Here is an 18,310-nt window from a genome sequence, read left to right as displayed (position 1 = left end):
AAAAAAAAAAAAAAAGCACACTGAAGAGGGGCGAGGGGTGAACACAGGGATCCGAGGGGGTCTGAGCACCGCTTCATCCGTGGTGAGCGCTGAGCCCAGTAGCTGGTGACGGCAGGTGCGTGATAAACACTGGTGATCATCACCATCCAGTATCAAAGCCGGTTTTCTGGCTCCGGGGGAGTGAAAAACGTGTGGGTCTGGTACTAAGAGACCCGGATTATGCTCCAAATGGCCACTAACTAGCAGATTTGGGGCAAGCGGCTCAATCTTCTCAGGGTCTTTTCTTCTTGTAGAGACTGAGGGGCACAGACAGTATGGGTTTGTGGGTGTTGGTGGTGGTTTTGGTCTTTAACAATAGAAACTATTACATGTATTCATTCATGTTGTAAAAGTTGAAACAAAACTCAAGAAAAACGTGAGAATTCCCTTTGCCGCCTTCCTCACTCACCAGAGGGGAAGACCATCCCTCTCTCTGCATTTACACACATATTCCACGTGCGTGTTGCTTTTAAATAAGAAAAATCTCCTGCAGTGCTGGCGTTGACATTGCAGGGAATGTGTTTTGTTTTTAAAATAAAAGGGATTATGCTGTACGGATTGCCACTTGCCTTTCTTTTTTTAACAAATTATAATTATGTGTTTCCTGTTTGCATTGCCCTTTTAGAAAAATTGACAAGTGAGTCACAGAACATAACATTAACAGGTTTAAAGTGTACAATTCAGTAGCGTTTAGTACATCATTTAATGTATTTATAATGTTGTGTCACCATCACCTCTATTTAGTTCCAGAACATTTTCACCACCCGCAAAGGAGACCCCGCACCCACAGCAGTCACTCCCCAGTCCCCCCTCCCGCCTGCCTTTGGGAACCTCCAGTCTACTCTCTGTCTCTATGGGTTTACCTGTTCTGGACATTTCATATAAGTGGACTCATACAATATGTGGCCTTTTGTGTCTGGCTTCTTTCACTCAGCATCATGTTTTCAAGGTTCACCCACATTGTAGCCTGTGTCAGTGGTTCATTTCTTTTTACAGTTGAATAATATTCCATCATTCGGATAGATCACATTTTTTTAATCCATACGTCTGTTGATGGACATTTGAGCTACTTCCATCTTTTGGCCATTGCGAATACGGCTGCTGTGACTTTGTCACTTGCCTTTTGCCTTTTTTTAAAAAAGGTCGGGTTTTTTTGTTTTTTATAAATTTATTTATTTATTTGTTTATTTTTGGCTGCATGGGGTCCTCGTTGCTGCCCGCGGGCTTTCTGTAGTTGTGGCGAGGGGGCTACTCTTCGTTGCGGTGCGCGGGCTTCTCATTGCGGAGGCTTCTCTTGTTGCAGAGCACGGGCTCTAGGTGCACGAGCTTCAGTAGTTGTGGCACACAGGCTCAGTAGTTGTGGCTCACGGGCTCTAGAGCGCAAGCTCAGTAGTTGTGGCGCACGGGCTTAGTTGCTCCACGGCATGTGGGATCTTCCCCGACCAGGGATCGAACCCGTGTCCCCTGCATTGGCAGGCGGATTCTCAACCACTGAGCCACCAGGGAAGCCCTTGCCTTTTTCTTTTAACTGGCTACATAGTGTCCCATTGTGTGGAAAGTACCTGTTTAATCATTTCCTTGCTAGTGGATGTTTAGATCATTACCAGTTTTCACTACTACAGACTCGGGACCTGGGACTGACCTTGCACTTGCTTCTCTGTGCACTTGCCCGAATGTCTCTTTTAGATCCCAGGGTCTTGCATTGCTGGGGTGACTAAACAGTTACTCAGAACTCTCCTGGCTTTTGTCTATGTCTGCGAGTCTGTTAAAAACACTTAACCTTTTAATTTTTCGAAGCACTTTCGTAACGACGCTTGGACTTAGCAGCAACCTTTGGAGCAGGGAAAACTGGCATTTCTATTTTATAGATAAAATAACAGCTAACACTTAGAGACTCTTACTCTGTGCCAGGCCTGTTGTGAGCGCTTCATGTAGATTAACATATGCAGCCTCACGAGAGCCCCCCAGGTGGGGCCTCCACATGATCCCCATTTGCAAGTGAGAAAACAGGCACAAGGCACAAGTTCAGCTGCAAGGGAAGTGGCAAAGCCAGGAATGAGTCCAACTGATCTAGCTCCAGACTCTAAGCTCTTTACCGTTTGTTCTCTAGCTTCTTAGTCCTACAGCTACCGACACCCATGACAGATGGGGAGTTCCCTGATGGTCCAGTGGTTAGGATTCTGGGCTTTCACTGCCGTGACCTGGGTTCTATCCCTGGTCGGGGAACTGAGATCCCACAAGCCGTGAGGTGCAGCCAAAAAAACCCATTGCTGTCTTTGGGAGTTCCCTGGCGGTCCAGGGGTTAGGACTCGGCACTTCCACCGCGGTGGCCCGGGTTCAATCCCTGGTCGGGGAACTTGGATGTAGCTGGGCTCCAGGTCCAGGTTTCCTTTCTCTGGGCTCATGCTCCCCTGCGCCCACCCCACGTAGCTGTTCTGCTCACCTGATTTCTCCAGGAGTGGAATCTGCTCCCACCAAGGATTAAATTTAACGAGTTGGGCCCTTGATGCCCCTGCCTGGAGCCTTTGCGGGACAGGTGCTCAGAGAGCAGTGAATACTTTCGTGGCTTTTTCACAGACTCTGCCTACACCTGATTTCAGCCCTCCTCCTCCACACAGACAGACAGACACACACACACACACACACACTCGCTCATGCACTGTGTCTAAGGAGCACTTTTTTGGGAGACGTTAGCAGTGTCCTCTTGTCACACTAGCCCAGGCCCAGGCCCCGCCTTGCAGCAGTGGCCCAGGAGTTTTGGGAGGGGGACACCTGGTGCCCAGAACCCCCAGATGGCCCTGTGTTTCCCCATTGCAAGTCTGGGGGCCCTTCAGCTCAGGAGTCCAGCTGAAGAGCATCCTTTGAGAAGCAAGGAGTGTCTGAAGAAATAACTGACTTTATAAACTCCAAGTGGAACGTGTAGTTATTCTTTTTCATAGCTGTATAGTATTCCATTTCTTGTTCGTATCAAGGTTTATCTATTCATTCTACTATTTCTTAAATATTTATTTTCCTTATTTTTTTGGCTGCGTCGGGTCTTAGTTGCAACACACCAGGGAGGTCCTTGGTTCCCTGATCTTTGTTGAGGCATGCGGGATCTTTCCTTATGGCGCGAGGTCTCTTCTTTGCAGTGCTTGGGCTTCTCTCTAGTTGTAGCGCACGGGCTCCAGAGCGCGTGGGCTCTGTAGTTTGCAGCACGCGGGCTCAATAGTTGTGGCACGTGGGCTTAGTTGCCCCGAGGCATGTGGGATCTTAGTTCCCCAGCCACGGGTTGAACCCACGTCCCCTGCATTGGATTCTTTACCACTGGACCACCAGGGAAGTCCCTATTCGTTCTCCTGTTGATAGGCGTCATGGCGGTTTCCAGTTTGGGGCTATGATGAATGAAGCTGCTGTGAACATTTTTGCACGTCTTGTGCTGTACGGATTGTCCCTACTGTACTTCCCAGTGTATCTGTCTTTTAAATAGCCACGTAGTGTCCGCTCTTCCTGCCGTTTATTGAACCATCCTTCTGCTGGCGATCACGTGCACTGTGCGTGAAGGCCTGTGGGGGTTTATGCCCAGCATCAGCTGCTGGTTCACAGAGGATGTGTAACAGCAGTAGTAGCTGATGCCTATTGGTTTTCCCAAGTAGCAACCCCCCCGGCAGCTCAGACGAGCGTTCCTGTTGCTCCGCCTTCTCTCCAGCACTTACATTGACAGTCCTTTTCAGTTTAGCCGTCCTGGTGAGGATGCTTGCCCCTTCTCTCCATGCCTGCCTCTCCACTCCTGCTTGGGCTGGCATCTCTGAGGGCCTTGTGCAGCTTCTCTGCATCTCTCAGCCTCCTAGCTTGGTATGAGGTCCAAGGAGGAAGCTGAGTGGTCTGAGGGGCAGAATGGATGCCCCAGGCTCACAGTAGGAAAAGATCCTATTTCATGGCCTTGTGTGATTCCCTAATGTACTTATTTTATATGTACAGCGTTGTCAGAGAGGTGGAATAAAGAAAAGCATCATGGGACTTTCCCTGGTGGTCCAGTGGTTAAGACTCTGTGCTTCCACTGCAGGGGGCACGGGTTCGATCCCTGGGCAGGGAACTAAGATCCTGCGTGCCGAGCGGCATGGCCAAAAATTTAAAGAAAAAAGAAAGAAAGAAAAGAAAAACATCAGCATGTCCCCACTTTGCAGGTGAGGAAATGGAGGTTCAGAGAGGTTAACATCACTTCAGAAGTCAGAGGCCATATGCTGTGATGGAACCCAGGCGTTCAAAGTCATCCTTATTGCCTCCGGGGCCTCCCAGTCACTCAGCTGACAGCTTTTCTCATCACAATTCCTTTCCTTCCAGCTTGTCTCATTTGCATACCAGGCACCCCTGCCCTCCTGTAAGTCTTTCCTCTATGGCTGTCCCTTCCTGGTCTCCTTGGCCTGACCCTCCAGCTCCGTGCAGGCTCTACGTGTTGAGATCCTGAGGTTCTTGTTTCCCCTTTAGAGGAAAATCCAGCCTCCTTACCTGGCCTCCGAGGCCCCGCACGGTCCAGCCTCACTCCCGGCTCAAGCCTGTATCACCCCCTCAGCCACTGTGCTTCGGCCACTGGCACTGCCCTCCAGCGCCTCAGATGCACTCCTCCCATAGGGCCCCTGCCTGGGAACGCTCGTCCGCGTCACCTGGCTGCCCTTCCCCCCTTCCGGTCTCAGCATTAATGACCCTTGTCCAAGAGGCCTTCCTGCACCCGCAGTCTACATTGGGTCTCCCTCATCATTCTTTCTCAGCCCCCGTTGAGTCTTTCACAGTACTTGTTATGGTCTGTAATGACACACACATCTGTCTAATGCCTGTAAGTTGGTGAGAGCAGAATTGTACCACACTTACTTGCCATCATGACCCTAGCGATTAGCTCAGTGTCAGGTATACAGCAGGTGCTCGATAAATACTTGAGGAATGAATGTCGAACGTGTATGCACAGTAAAATGTGAGTACTCCCAGCAGTTGGCCCTGTCTGGAACAAAGTATGGGCTGGAGTCTGCCCCATGGTGACACATTCTGGTGACCTGCCAGGAGCTTCTGAGTCTTGTCCCCCAGTGGGGAGGCAGCACGGCATCATGGAGAGGACACAGGACTTGGAGTCAGAAAACTAGAGTTTGAGCCCCAGCTCTGCCAGAGCCTAGCTGTGCGGCTTTGAACAAGTCTGTCTCTGGACCTCAGTTTTCCGTATCTGTAAAATGGGACTCATGTTAAAATGGCCACAACAATAATACCCATTTCCAGTGGTTGGGAGTGAGAATGAAATAGGGTCGAGGGTGTAAAGCAGTTTATCCTTACTGGGCTTAGTAGGAGTGAGCTATACGTTGGGAACGTGGAGGGGAACCAGTCCCTCTTCCATCAGCCAGCCTGGAGCATCTACCGCGTATGAAGCCCCAGACTACAGAGACGATTGAGACAGGATGGCTGCCTTCTGGGACCGGCCTGCCTTTGTGCCTGTTACATAAAGCCTCCAGCTCATCAAGGGCAGGGTCTGGGTCTTCTCTGGGTTTGTAGCCCCAGCAGCATCACACACCGTTCTAGACACGCACCATGAATGCTCGTTCATCGTGGTGACTGCCTGCTTGGGAATATCCAGGACATGAGGAGGGCGGCCAGCGGAAAAGCTGGGATGGAGCGGCTTAGAGAAGGGAGTCCCATGGGGAGAATAGCTGAGGAATCACCCACGTAGGTTCTTTTCCCCAGGGCCTGGTCGTCTAGTGGTATGTCCCCTGAGTCCCATAGGGGAGGAAAATTGGAGAGAAGCAATGGTTTCTCCCTTGTTAATCTGTGGTTGAGCCTGACTACCACTCTCCCCAGCTCTGGTCTCCTGGGGAGCGGGGATTAGCTCTCAGGCTTAGTGCCTATGAGAGGCTGAATAATAGGCCCCCTAAATATCAGGTCTTAATCCTTGGAACCTGTGGCCGTTACGTTATATGGTAAAATATTTACAGATGTAACTTAGTCAGAATCTTCAGATGGGCATTTATCCTGTACTATTTGGGTGCACCCTAAATGCCATCACAAGTGTCCTTATAAAGAGGAGGCAGAGGACTTCCCTGGTGGTCCAGTGGTTAAGACTCTGTGCTCCCAATGCAGGGGGCATGGGTTCAATCCCTGGTCGGGGAAGTCCCACATGCCTCACTGTATGGCCAAAAAAAAAATTTTTTTTTGAAAAGGAGGCAGAGAGAGATTTGACGCAGACAGAAGAGAAGGAGGCATGTGACCACAGAGGCAGAGACTGGAGTGATGGGGCCCCAAGCCAAGGAACGCTGGCAGCCACCAGAAGCTGGAAGAGGCCAGGAACAAATTCTCCCCTAGAGTCTCCAGAGGGAGCACAGATGTGGTGACGTCTTGATATTGGACTGACGTTTGATTTTTTTTTTTTTTTTTTTGCCCGTGCTGCATGGCTTCCAGGATCTCAGTTCCCCAACCAAGGATAGAGCCCAGACCACGGCAGTTAAAGCCCGGAATCCTAACCACTAGGCCAGCAGGGAACTCCCAACATTGGACTGATTTTAAACTTCTGCCTTCTGGAACTTTGAGAAAATAAATTTCTGATGCTCTTAGCTACCAAAATTTGTTGGTTATTTGTTACAGCAGCACATAAAACTAATACAGCATCCATCCGCACGTTTCTTAATTCACCAAAGCCCTGAGCAGACACCTACTGTGTGCCGGGCACTATGCTAGTCCAGGAAATACACAGTGAATAGGTTAGGCAAGGTCTTGCCTCCTGGGCTGACCGTATACTTGGGGGACGAGGGGCAGGGAGAACAGACAACACCCTTTGAGCACCTGCTGTGTACCAGACATCTTCTTCAATATTGGCTTCATGTGTATTAACAAGAGCAATCCTTGCAGCAGCCCTATGGGGTAGGTACTGTTATTCCCATTTTAGAGATGTGGAAACTGAGGCACAGGTTGGGTAGCCCAACGCCACACAATTAATAAATGGGAGAACCGGTGTTTGATCTCCAGAGCCGACCCTCTGAATCACTATGCAGTATCATCTTTCATTAGATGAAAGGATGTACCAGACACTTAGCCATTGTAAAAAGTGAGGGGATGGATGAGGTGGGAGGAGGGGGCTACTTGGCGGGGGGTGGTCAGGGAAGGAGAGGCCTCTGTGAGGAGGTGACTTTGAGCTGAGGCCTGAGAATCAAGGGGAGCCAGCCTGGGGGAGGTTGGTAGGAAGGGACTTGCGGAAGCTGGAAACAGCAAATGCCCTGCGGTGGGGATGAGCAGGGGAAGGGTGGAGGGGCAGAAAGCAGGCGCTGGGGAGGGGCAGACGAGCAGAGGTGAGTCCAGGAGGAGGTGGGGGGCAGGTTCATCTCGATGGGGAGCCGCCGGATGGCTTAAGCAGCGGAGGGAGGTGGACACACCCACGGGTCCCTCTCACCCCACCCCAGGCATGTCGGAGCGGGAGCGGCAGGTGATGAAGAAGCTGAAGGAGGTGGTGGACAAACAGCGCGACGAGATCCGTGCCAAGGATCGGGAGCTCGGGCTGAAGAACGAGGATGTCGAGGCTGTAAGTGCTGAGCCCCGGCCCTGTGTCCGCCCTCCCGGCCAGTGGGTACCAGCAAGAGACGGGATCCTCCCCTCAGGAAGCGCCCCTTCTCCCCGTCAGTCTCACTCCATGGGCTCCGTGGGGTGGGGATCCTGCTTACAGCTTGAGAGGCCCAGCCCTGAAACAGTTGCCATGCGGAGGACCCTCGGCCGAGTCTTCACTGGCGCAGTAGGAGGGAACATGGCACTGCCCAGTGACCTGACTCTTTCCACACACTGAGGAGGTCCCAGGGCCTGGTCAGCCTCTGCTCTGACTCTGAGGCTTCCTCCAGCCCATCCCCTTCATGCCCCAGCATGGTCCAGGCTGCTCCGGGAACCTATACGGTGTCTCTGCCTAAATTAGAAAAAGATGCCCCTTTCTCAAGGCATGTTACTTCCCTCTGTTGGGAAATTGTCATAATATACTAACAAGACACTTATCTTCCATCTATCATAAAATTATCATAGTAAATATACACATGGCCCATCTCTGGCATCAACAGAGTTGTAAGAACGTGAACAAATTTCAGACAAATCAAGGCATCTACAGTATGAATGGCACGCCTGTAGATGGTTTGCTCTTGTGCAGTACACAACATGTGCTACTGGATGTGGTGGCCCTATCCAATAGCCTTCATCTCTCTACAGCTGCAGCAGCAGCAGACCCGGCTGATGAAGATCAACCACGACCTCCGGCACCGTGTCACAGTGGTGGAGGCCCAGGGGAAGGCCTTGATCGAACAGAAGGTAGAACTGGAGGCAGATCTGCAAACCAAGGAGCAGGAGATGGGCAGCCTGCGGGCGGAGCTCGGGAAGCTGAGAGAGAGGCTGCAGGGCGAACTCAGCCAGAACGGAGAGGAGGAGCCTGTGGTGAGTGGGAAGCTGGCTTCTGCAGGCTGGCTCGAGGGGGGCCAGGCTGCCTTGCTTTTTCCTCATTACACTTGAGAGAAATAGGAGGCCGAGGGAGGGCCAGCTGCTGGCTAGAAGACACACAGCTGGGCAGAGGCAGGGCTGAGCCTGGAACCCAGGACTCCCAGCATTCTAGCCCAGGGTATCCAGCTCGGTGGTGGTTACTGGGCATCTGCCATTCATTCATTCATTCATTCAAATAATTGTTGACTGTGTTGCAGGCATGGGGGATAAAATAGAGAACTGGTTCCTGTCCACATGGAGCTTACAGCCAGTATGGGAGACAGACATTAGTCAAATAATCACAAAATATACCATGTGACCCAGCAATTCCAATTCTAGGCATATGCACGAGAAAACTTAAAATATATGACCACATAAAAACGTGTACACAAATGTTCATAGCAACACTATTCCCAACAGCCAAAAGGTGGAAACAATCTACATGTCCATCAACTGAAGAATGGATAAACAAAATATGATCTCTGCATACAGTGGAACATCATTCAGCCATAAAAAGGAATGGAATACTGAGACATGCTGTAATTTGGATGAACCTAAAAAACATGCTAAGTGAAGGTAGCCAGACACAAAAGCCCCCATATTGTATGAGTCCATTTATTGGAAATGTCCAGAATAGAGACAGAAAGCAGACTGGTGGTTGCAGGGACTGGGGAAAGGAGTGTATGGGGAGTGACTTCTGGTGGGTACGGGGTTTCTTTCAGGGTGATGGAAATGTTCTGGAATTAGATAGTGATGATGGTTGCGCAACTCTGAATGTACTAAAAATCTCTGAATTTCTTTAATGGTTTTTTTTTTTAAACTTTTATTTATTTTTTGGCTGCGTTGCGTCTTCGTTGCTATACACGAGCTTTCTCTAGTTGCGGCGAGCGGCGGCTACCCTTCGTTGCAGTGTGCGGGCTTCTCCTTGCTGTGGCGTCTCTTGTTGCAGAGCACGGGCTCTAGGCGTGCAGGCTTCAGTAGATGTGGCACCTGGGCTCAGTAGTTGCAGCACGCGAGCTCTAGAGCACAAGCTCAGTAGACGTGGCACACGGGCTTAGTTGCTTCGTGGCATGTGTGGTCTTCCCGGACCAGGGCTCGAACCCGTGTCACCTACATTGGCAGGCGGATTCTTAATCACTGTGCCACCAGGGAAGTCCCTCTCTGAATTTTATACTTTAAAAGAGTGGATCTTGGGAATTCCCTGGTGGTCCAGTGGTTAGGACTTCATGCTTCTACTGCAGGGGGCATGGGTTCGATCCCTGGTTGGGGAACTAAGATCCCACAAGCTGCATGGCACATCCAATTAAAAAAAAAAAAAAAAAAAAAGAGTGGATCTTATGGTAAGTGAATTATATCTCGATTTTTTTTTAAAACGGCGATTCATGCTAAAGGAGAGGGATGGTGCCAGAAGGTCCCATAACTGAGGGAGGGTCTGGAGTGCGTAACTAACTGTGTGGACTCTAGAGCCAGTCTGCCTCAGTTCCTTACTGCCTCCGTGTCTTTGGATAAATTATTTAGCCTCTTTGCACCTCAGTTTTCTCATCTCTAAAATGGGAATACTAATAACAATACTTACCCCCAGATTGGTGTTCTGAGAATTAAATGAGTTAGTTCATTTAAAGTGTTAGCTGTTGGTATTATTACCATGATAGTCTGGGGGAGTCAAAAAGGCTTCCTCAAGGAGGTGATCGAAAGAATGAGTGAAAGTAAACTAGGTGAAGCGGGGGAGTGGCATGTGCAAAGGCCCTGAGGCAGGAGAAATTGCAGTGCAGTCAGGAAAGTATAAGAAGGCAAGGGTGCCTGTTGTGCAAGCTGACGATGAGGGAGAGGGTCTGAATAAGGTCAGAGAGGTCGGCAGGGGCCAGTGATGCAGGCCAGGTAAGCTGCAGAGAGAAGTCTGCTTTTTTATCTGCAGGCAATGCGCTGAGTGCTGTGGAGGTTCAGGCAGCTTACAGCCCAGTGCAGGAGATAGACTTGGAGACCAGCAGCCACACTTAAGGTGGAAGGGGGTTGTCTTAGTGGTAAGAGGTTGTCTTAGTCTGGGTTCCCTTGAAGCGAGCTTGAGAAAAGGACTCTGGGCAGGAGGTTAATTTGTGAGGTGATCCCAAAGACCAGAGAAGTGAGGGAAGGAGGAAAAGGGAATTTGAGGGTGTGTCATTGAGGTCACAGTGGGAGCTCAGTCCCGCTGGGACCTCTGAGAAGCACCATAGAACACCTCCCGGAACTGTCTTTCTGGAGAAGAAAGGCTTAGAACAGTTATCCACAAATGCCTGTCCCCAATTAGCTAAGAGTGGCCCCCGGAGGTGTCATCTCCCCAGCACTCCTGGGCAGAACTTGTGGAGCAGAAATGGAAAGACATACAGTGTGTGCTTGAGGTGGGCCCCTGTCCACATGGATGGAACTGCACCGCAGCTGCAGCAAAACCCAGGTGGGCCCAGGATGTGACACGGGGCACCAGAGGTGTCTCCCACGTAGATGTGCCCCCAGAATGTGCCAGGAACACAGAGATAGTGCGGTTAATCCCGATGGGGGTGGCGTGGAGCTTCACGGACCAGCTCTTGCTTCAGCTGGATGTTAGTGATAATAACACTAAGATTTTGACAGGTAGGTGTAGAAGATGGAGGTGCCGTTTCAGAAGAGTATAATGAACCGTCACAGGAAAGCTCCGCGCTTGCCATTTGTTCCAACAAATATCTATTGACTGTTTCTGGTTTGCAGGCACTGTGCTGGTCTCTTGGGTTACAGGTGGGGGAGGTTAGACAGAGGAGCTTACCATCAGGTTGGCTCTCGTCCGAGCACAGTCATTAAGTGTCTTGTGAATTCAGGCCATACACTTCTAGGTTCTTGGAAGGACAAGAACCTCCGGGTTACAGATAGGGAGGTAATGGAGAGAAGCCTTAAAAGGGAGAGGTTAGAGTCTGCTTTTGGCTAAAAGTGACAGAAGCCTAAGTTAAACTGGTTTAAGGATTTTTTTTTTTTTTAAGGAATTTTCGGCTGAATAACTAAAAGCTTTGAGTTAATCATGGCTTCAGGTATAGCTGGTTCCAGGTGCCCAAATGATGCTGTCAGGAATTTGTTTCAGACCTTCTCTCAGCTTTGCTTTCCTCTGTGTTGTTGTCATTCTCAAGCAGCCTCTTGCCATATAGTGGCCCCTGGTACTCGGCCAGCTTTGCAACCCCAGCAGAAAGAAATTGCTTCTTTCCCAGATTCTCAGCGAGAGTCTCAGGGAGCCCCTCATTAGCCCACCACTGAATCAGTCTTTGTGGTCTGAGGTTAGAAGAGGCATGTCGTCCATTCCTGAGCCACATGGAGATGGCACCCATCTAAGCCACACTCACAGAGAGTGGGAAAGGGAAGTTTCTCCAGAGGAAAATTGCAATGACTCAGCCCAAAGATGTGTGGGAATGGATGCAGACCAATCGGAGACAACAGATGTTAATCGTCCATGCCAGAGAGTCGGGGCTGAGAATGCCACACACAAAAAGCGCTGAGCAGTGAGGGATGTGGATTCTTGCACAGGGTTTCTGCAGGGGAGTGACAGGATCAGCTCTGAGCTTATGGAGGACAGTTTGAACAAGGAGCTGGTGGCAGACGTGGCTGTCGGGAACCTTTTGCAGTAGTCCCGGCAAGAGAGGTGAGGGCTGGACCAAATCTATAGCAGGGGGATGGAGAGGAGGCGCCAGGGGGAGAAGCTTGGGGCCGTCACACACCCCCCAGCCTGCCCTGGGTACCCCTTCCAACCTCCTGAGCCCCACAAGAGCTCAGGCCTGTCTCCGGCTGGGCAGGTGGGGCCTGGTCCAAACCTGGGCCCTGAGGACATCACCCCAGCCACAAGACTCCGAGCCCCACGCCAGGTCTCTTTAGGACAAGGACATTTCACACCTCCATGGCACGGCTGCCAGTCGGTTGCAGTTTCCTTTCTGCCACGATGGGGGTGGGACAGAAACAGGGGAGTAAAATCCGGTAGCAGTTATGACTGACCCACTGAGCTTCTTTGCAGCGTCTGTTCCCAAACCCAGGGCGTCTTTGCGGGGTTTGATGGCATCCCTTGGAGCTGAGTGGCGTTCATCACCTGCTGCCATGTGACTTGGGGCCTGTCCATCTCTCTGATGGTCAGTTTCCTATATGACAAATGAGGGACATGGACTTGACTTGATTCAGTCGGTCTAAAAGTTAGTGTGGCAGGGATAGAGGGTGGTGGGATCAGAGGAGGACACGGTGAATTCTGAGTGGAGAGGAGAGGGCAGTGCAGCTCTTCAGGGCCTTGAGATGGGTCTTGTGGGATGGGTAGGATGTCCAGGGGTAGAGTGTGGGGCAGGCCATTCCAGGCAGGACGAACAGCATGATCCAGACTAGAGAACGTGCAGGGTGTGGCTGGGGTTGCGGCGAGTCCTGGCACCAGGTTGGTGAGGGAAGGTGGGAGCTATGGAGGGATCCAGAGCTGGGGAGGAATCCATTCTTATCATTGCCTCTTGATTCATACGATTCTTTCTGGGATACATCACTGTCATTTCAGTGTGATCTCCAGTAGGCAAGACTCTTTGTATATTTTTATCACATATTTATTGAGGTGGAATTTATTGAGATGTCATTCACAGACTATACAATCCAACCGTTTAAAGTGTACAAGTCAGTGTTCTTTTGTGTGTTTGGTTGGTTTTCATTTTGTGTAGTTTCTTCATTTTTTGGCCGCGCCGCATGGCCTGTGGGATCTCAGTTCCCCGACCAGGGGTCGAACCCACGCCCCCTGCATTAGAAGGGCGGAATCTTAACCGCTGGACCACCAGGGAAGTCCCCAAGTCAGTGATTTTTAGTATATTCACTATATTGTGAGATCGTCACCACTATCTAGAACGTTCCCATCACCCCAGAAAGCTACGCCGTCCACATGAGCACTCAATCCCCATCTCTGTCTCCCCCCAGCCCTGGCAACCACTAATCTACTTTCCGTCTCTGGATTTGCCTCTTTTGGACATTTCAAAAATGTCCGGAAATGTCCAAAATGGAAATGGAATCATACAACAGGCGATCCTGACTGCCTTCTCACTCAGCATGTTTTCTAGTTCATCCAGCTTCTCATATTTTAACTGACGGTTTTCTTGCCTTTGACAGTTAGACATATAAACCCTTAAGAAAATGAGGTTGGCTTCCTGTCTAAGAGACTTTATATAAAATCAATAAGAAAACTATAAAGTTAATAGTACCTCCTTGATGTCACTGTCTCTGCCTTACAAGTTCTGATTTCTTAGTAAGTTAGGGTTTTTTCTAAGTATACAGGGAAAGCAGATAGGGTCCTGGTGGCTGGCCTGTGAAACAGGGTTTTCAGGCTGAATTCATTTGCGGTAGCCTGGAGCTTCCAAGGGTGACCAGAGCACAGTCATTCCCCTTTGCTGGCCCAGGGGCTGCTCAGAAGTATGTTCAGTGGCCTTCAAGAGCACAGGAAGTGGCCTTGCTGTGCCCAGGCAGTGGGGAGTGTGCCCAGGAGGCCAGGCCTCAGGATGGAGAGCCCTGGTAGAGGGTGTCGCCTCCCTCCCCCAATGACAAGGCCCCATTGCTTGTCAGCCGGTCTCTGGGGCCTCCCTAGGGAGCACCTGGGGCCTCGGGCATCTCCCTCAAGCTGTGCCCAGAGATCCTCAGGGGACCAGCAGACAATTGGTGATAACCCGAGCCACCTCCGTGGTCCCTCGTGGAATAAGCCTAGAAGGCTCGCTGCTGATTAGCCCGATTGCCGTGTTGGGAAGAGCCTTTGCTGTGTCTCTTGAGGACTGGCCTGCATCAGTGCCTGTGCTGGTCTCCAAAGAGCTGGACCCCCAAGCTTACCCTCTTCTGCACTTGCAGGCAATGGTCCCGGAAGACAGGACTTTTTTTTGCAAACCTGTCTGGGAATCCCCCAAGCTATAAGGGAATCAGGTTGCTCCTCTGATAGAAGAGCTGTCCCTGGGACTTCCCTAGTGGTCCAGTGGTTAAGACTCCACGCTTCCATTGCGGGGGGCACGGGTTTGATTCCTGGTCAGGGAACTAAGATCCCACAAGCCGCTCGGCACAGCCAAAAAAAAAAAAAGAGCTGTCCAGAGGAAAAGAACTCAGGTTCTAAGGAAGCCCTTTGACGTCCTGGGTGATGTCAACCCATGGGAACTGCTGCGCCTTGAAAGCCTGTGTTCATAGGAATCCCCGGATGTCAGGGTGGGAAGGGCCCTTAGAAATATTATTGGGGTTTTTTGTTTGTTTTTTTTTTTGGTCCACGCTGCACGGCATGTGGGATCTTAGTTCCCTGACCAGGGATCGAACCTGCGCCCCCTGCATTGGCAGCATGGAGTCTTAACCACTGGACCGCCACGGAAGTCCTTATTGGGTGTTTGAGGGCTAGATGGGGAAACGAGGGCCCAGGGAGGAGCAAGCAGCTTGCCCAAAGTCCCCTTGGAAAGTGAGGGGCGTGTGGACCCTTCAGCCAGCCCTTCCCAGAGAGGCCGAAAGTCAGGGGACTTGCCCAATGAATGTCAGGGCCTGAGTTGTTTGGGGAGGGAGGGGCTGGAGGGAGTGTGTGAGCCTGAGATTAGAGTCTGCAGCCGCCAGCACCTATGGAGTCCACAGGCAGGGAAGGAAAAAGGGGAGGGCACTGGGCAGCCACAGAAATAGCATGTAAAAGGGAGCAGCTGCTATGCGTTTACCAGCCCAGTGCTGCCATGTGGACCCAGTGGGACCCAGTCTTCCAATTTTTTTTCCCAAAAGGAAGCCCCAGACCCAAACTTCAGTGTGAAATCTCCTGATCTAAAACCATTGGCAACTAATTCAAAAGAGTTTTAGAACACAGTGAAGGCCAAACAAAATGGGGGAGGGTGCCCCCGCCAGGGTGGGCCCAGAGTTCTTGGCGAACTCCTACACGTTCGTCAAGACCCCATGCACAGAGACCACATCCGCAGTACCTCTTCCGTGATCCTTCTCGGAGCCTGTACCTCTTTAATTATATTACCTTGTAAATTTGTGTGTATCTTTCCTCCACCACCAACTGTCCTATTTGTCTCATTAGCTCAGTGACCAGCAGGCAGAAAGTTGATGCCCGGTAATGTTAAGTAAATACTAGACATCCGGGCTTCCCTGGTGGCGCAGTGGTTGAGAGTCCACCTGCCTATGCAGGGGACACGGGTTCGTGCCCTGGTCCGGGAAGATCCCACATGCCACGGAGCGGCTGGGCCCGTGAGCCATGGCCGCTGAGCCTGTGCGTCTGGAGCCTGTGCTCCGCAACGGGAGAGGCCACAATAGTGAGAGGCCCGCGCACTGCAAAAAAAAAAAAAAAAACTAGACATCTGAGGATGCTCTGTGATTAACCTGGGCAGAGGAAGAGAAGGGAACTGGCATTAGTGAGTGCCTGCTGTATACTAGGCATTTGCACTAGGAAGCTTGGGTAGGGGGCACCATCTGAATGTGTGGCCATCAGGTGGTCCGAGGAGCAGCCCCCAAGGCTCTGCAGAGGGAGTCAAACACTGAAGACGTACCCTGAGGACACAGCCCCCCGAAGGTGTGGCATCAGCAGATGCCTTAGAGTGCCTTCTCGGGAAGTTAAATCCTCCACCATTTCCTCCCCAAGTTCGTGGGTGGAAAGAGGCCCCACTCTGATGCCCAGCCGGTCTGAGGGGGCGGCGTGTGTCAGGTTTCAGTTTCCTGCTGCCACGAGGCGCCTCCCCTGCTGCCTGCTGCTCAGCTGCTGACCTGCCGGGTGGCTCTTCTGTCACCTGATCTGCCCTGGTGGGAGGTGTCTCCTTTCAAGTGTCCTTTCCCAGAACAGCACGTCCCTGACTCTCCCAGGATGGGAGGCCTCTCAGCTCTGTCTTCTGGAGTCCCTCAGCATCCTGGCCCATCTAGGTGGGAGTCCCTTTCTCCTTGTGCTTCTGTGGGATTTTTTTTTTGGGTGGGGGCGGGGGGCAGTTCTGTATTTCAGTCCCTCCTTCCCCTGTTCCAGAGCTTTCCCACTGTTGTCCTAAGCTTTTGTCCACTCCTTCTAGATGATCACGAGACATTGGCAGCTCAAGGGTGTCAGGAATAGTACACTGCCTGGAGAGTGTGGGCCACCTGCAGATTTGGCCAGCTGACTTGGAAAGCTTGCAAAAACTTCCTTGCTATCAAAAAAGAAAAAAATGTTGGCAAGGATGTGGAGAATGTCAAACCCCTCCTACACCGCTAGCAAGAATGTAAAATGGGGCGGCCACTGTGGAAAACTGGCAGTTCCTCCAAAAGTTAAACATAGAGTCACCATATGACCCAGCAGTTCCACTCCTAGGTGTGTACCCCAGAGAACTGAAAACAGGTGTTCACACAAACCTTCATACACAGATGTTCATGGTAGCATTGTTCCCAATAGCCAAAAGGTGGAAACAACCCAAATGTCCATCAGTGGATAAAAGGATAAATAAAATGTCTCTTCACACAGTGGAATATTATTCAGCCATGAAGAGGAATGAAGTACTGACACAGGCTACAATGTGGATGAACCTTGAAAACATGATGCTGAGTGAAAGAAGCCAGACACAAAAAGCCACATATCATATGATTCCATTTCTAGGAAATGTCCAGAAAAGGCAGATTCATAGAGATGGAAAGCAGATGGTGGTTGCCAGGGGCTTGCGGGGCGGGGGGGTGGTGGATGGGGAGTGACTGCTAATGGGTGTGGAGTTTCCTCTGGAAAATGTTTTGGAACTAGGTAGAGGTGGTAGTTGCACAGCACTGTGAATGTCCTAAACACCACCCACTGCATTGCGCATTTGAAAATGGAAATTTTATGTCAAGCGAATTTTATCATGGTTTTTTTTTAAAAAGCTCCTTGCTGTGGAAGAGGGCAGGAGGATGGGATTTGGGTGTGGAGCAGGGTGATTTAACAGGCTGGGATCCATCTGTGTGACCTGTGTGGAAAAGAAAGAAATGCCCTGCGTGTGAACATTGGCTGCGATGTTACCCACCCCCCCCGCCCCAACCAGGGCTTCCACCAAACTCCAGTGAAAAGATGCTCACAGCCACTGGGGAGGAGCAGGCTTGACCAGAAGGCCAGTAACAAATGGGAAACTGTATATGACTTAATATCAAATGAAAAGGAATAGAGAATTGCGCATTGGCTCTGATTCCAACAACTTTGGCCAAATTAGCAATGCACTTGGCTAGAAAATGAGTCAAGAACACGGGAAAGGGAAAGCAGGCAGATTGAAGAGGGTGGCAGCATTGGGTAGTACACGGTTTCTTCTCCTCGGACACCTTTTCATGTTATTTGTCATAAAACCCTGGGTCAGCTGGGGAGGCGCCAGGACTGCGGGTCTGGCTATCGAGAAGTCAAACAATGCGCAGGTGGCCGCTGGCTTTGGCCTCCCGAGGGATGCTGACTGCACAGAACATGAGCAGAGGCCACCCTCGAGTTCTTAAAATAGCGTCCTCAGCAAGCTGCTCAGGCCCTGGGAGGGTGGGAAATTCGGGCTCCGGCAGGATGCGGAGTGGGTGCTGGTGGCGGCGGCCAGGAATTCATTAGCAGCATCTCTGCCCTCCTCCAGATGGAGCTGGGTGGAGACGGGTGTGTCTCCGAGGCAGAGAAGGTGGCCATGGATCTCAAGGACCCCAACCGCCCCCGGTTCACACTGCAGGAACTGCGGGACGTGCTGCACGAGAGGAACGAGCTCAAGTCCAAAGTGTTTTTGTTGCAGGAGGAACTGGCATACTATAAGAGGTGAGTGCCCCTGGGAGCTCCCAGGCTGGCTCCTTTCTGAGGTTGTGCAGAGTCTGGGGACAAATTCACACCTGGAAGACAAGGATTGCATCTGTATTCGTTGTGGGGACC

General features: G+C 51.1%; 1 protein-coding gene across 2 annotated transcripts in view; it reads left to right on the top strand.

Moving 5' to 3' along the window:
* Window positions 1-18,310, top strand: part of RILPL1 (Rab interacting lysosomal protein like 1) — a 44,358-nt gene that overhangs the window by 15,030 nt on the left and 11,018 nt on the right. For both annotated transcript variants that reach the window (XM_027125018.1, XM_027125019.1), the window contains exons 3-5: window positions 7,449-7,567; window positions 8,233-8,454; window positions 18,027-18,199. In XM_027125018.1, coding sequence (XP_026980819.1) covers window positions 7,449-7,567; window positions 8,233-8,454; window positions 18,027-18,199 — 514 coding nt within the window. The remainder of the gene's footprint in view (window positions 1-7,448; window positions 7,568-8,232; window positions 8,455-18,026; window positions 18,200-18,310) is intronic.

The sequence above is a fragment of the Aethalodelphis obliquidens genome, unplaced genomic scaffold, assembly GCF_003676395.1.
Source record: "Aethalodelphis obliquidens isolate GAN/ISIS:26980383/991018 unplaced genomic scaffold, ASM367639v1 scaffold28, whole genome shotgun sequence".
Classification (NCBI taxonomy): Eukaryota; Metazoa; Chordata; class Mammalia; order Artiodactyla; family Delphinidae; genus Aethalodelphis; species Aethalodelphis obliquidens.
Note: the sequence above shows the minus strand (reverse complement) of the source record. Positions and strands in the feature narration are given on the sequence as shown.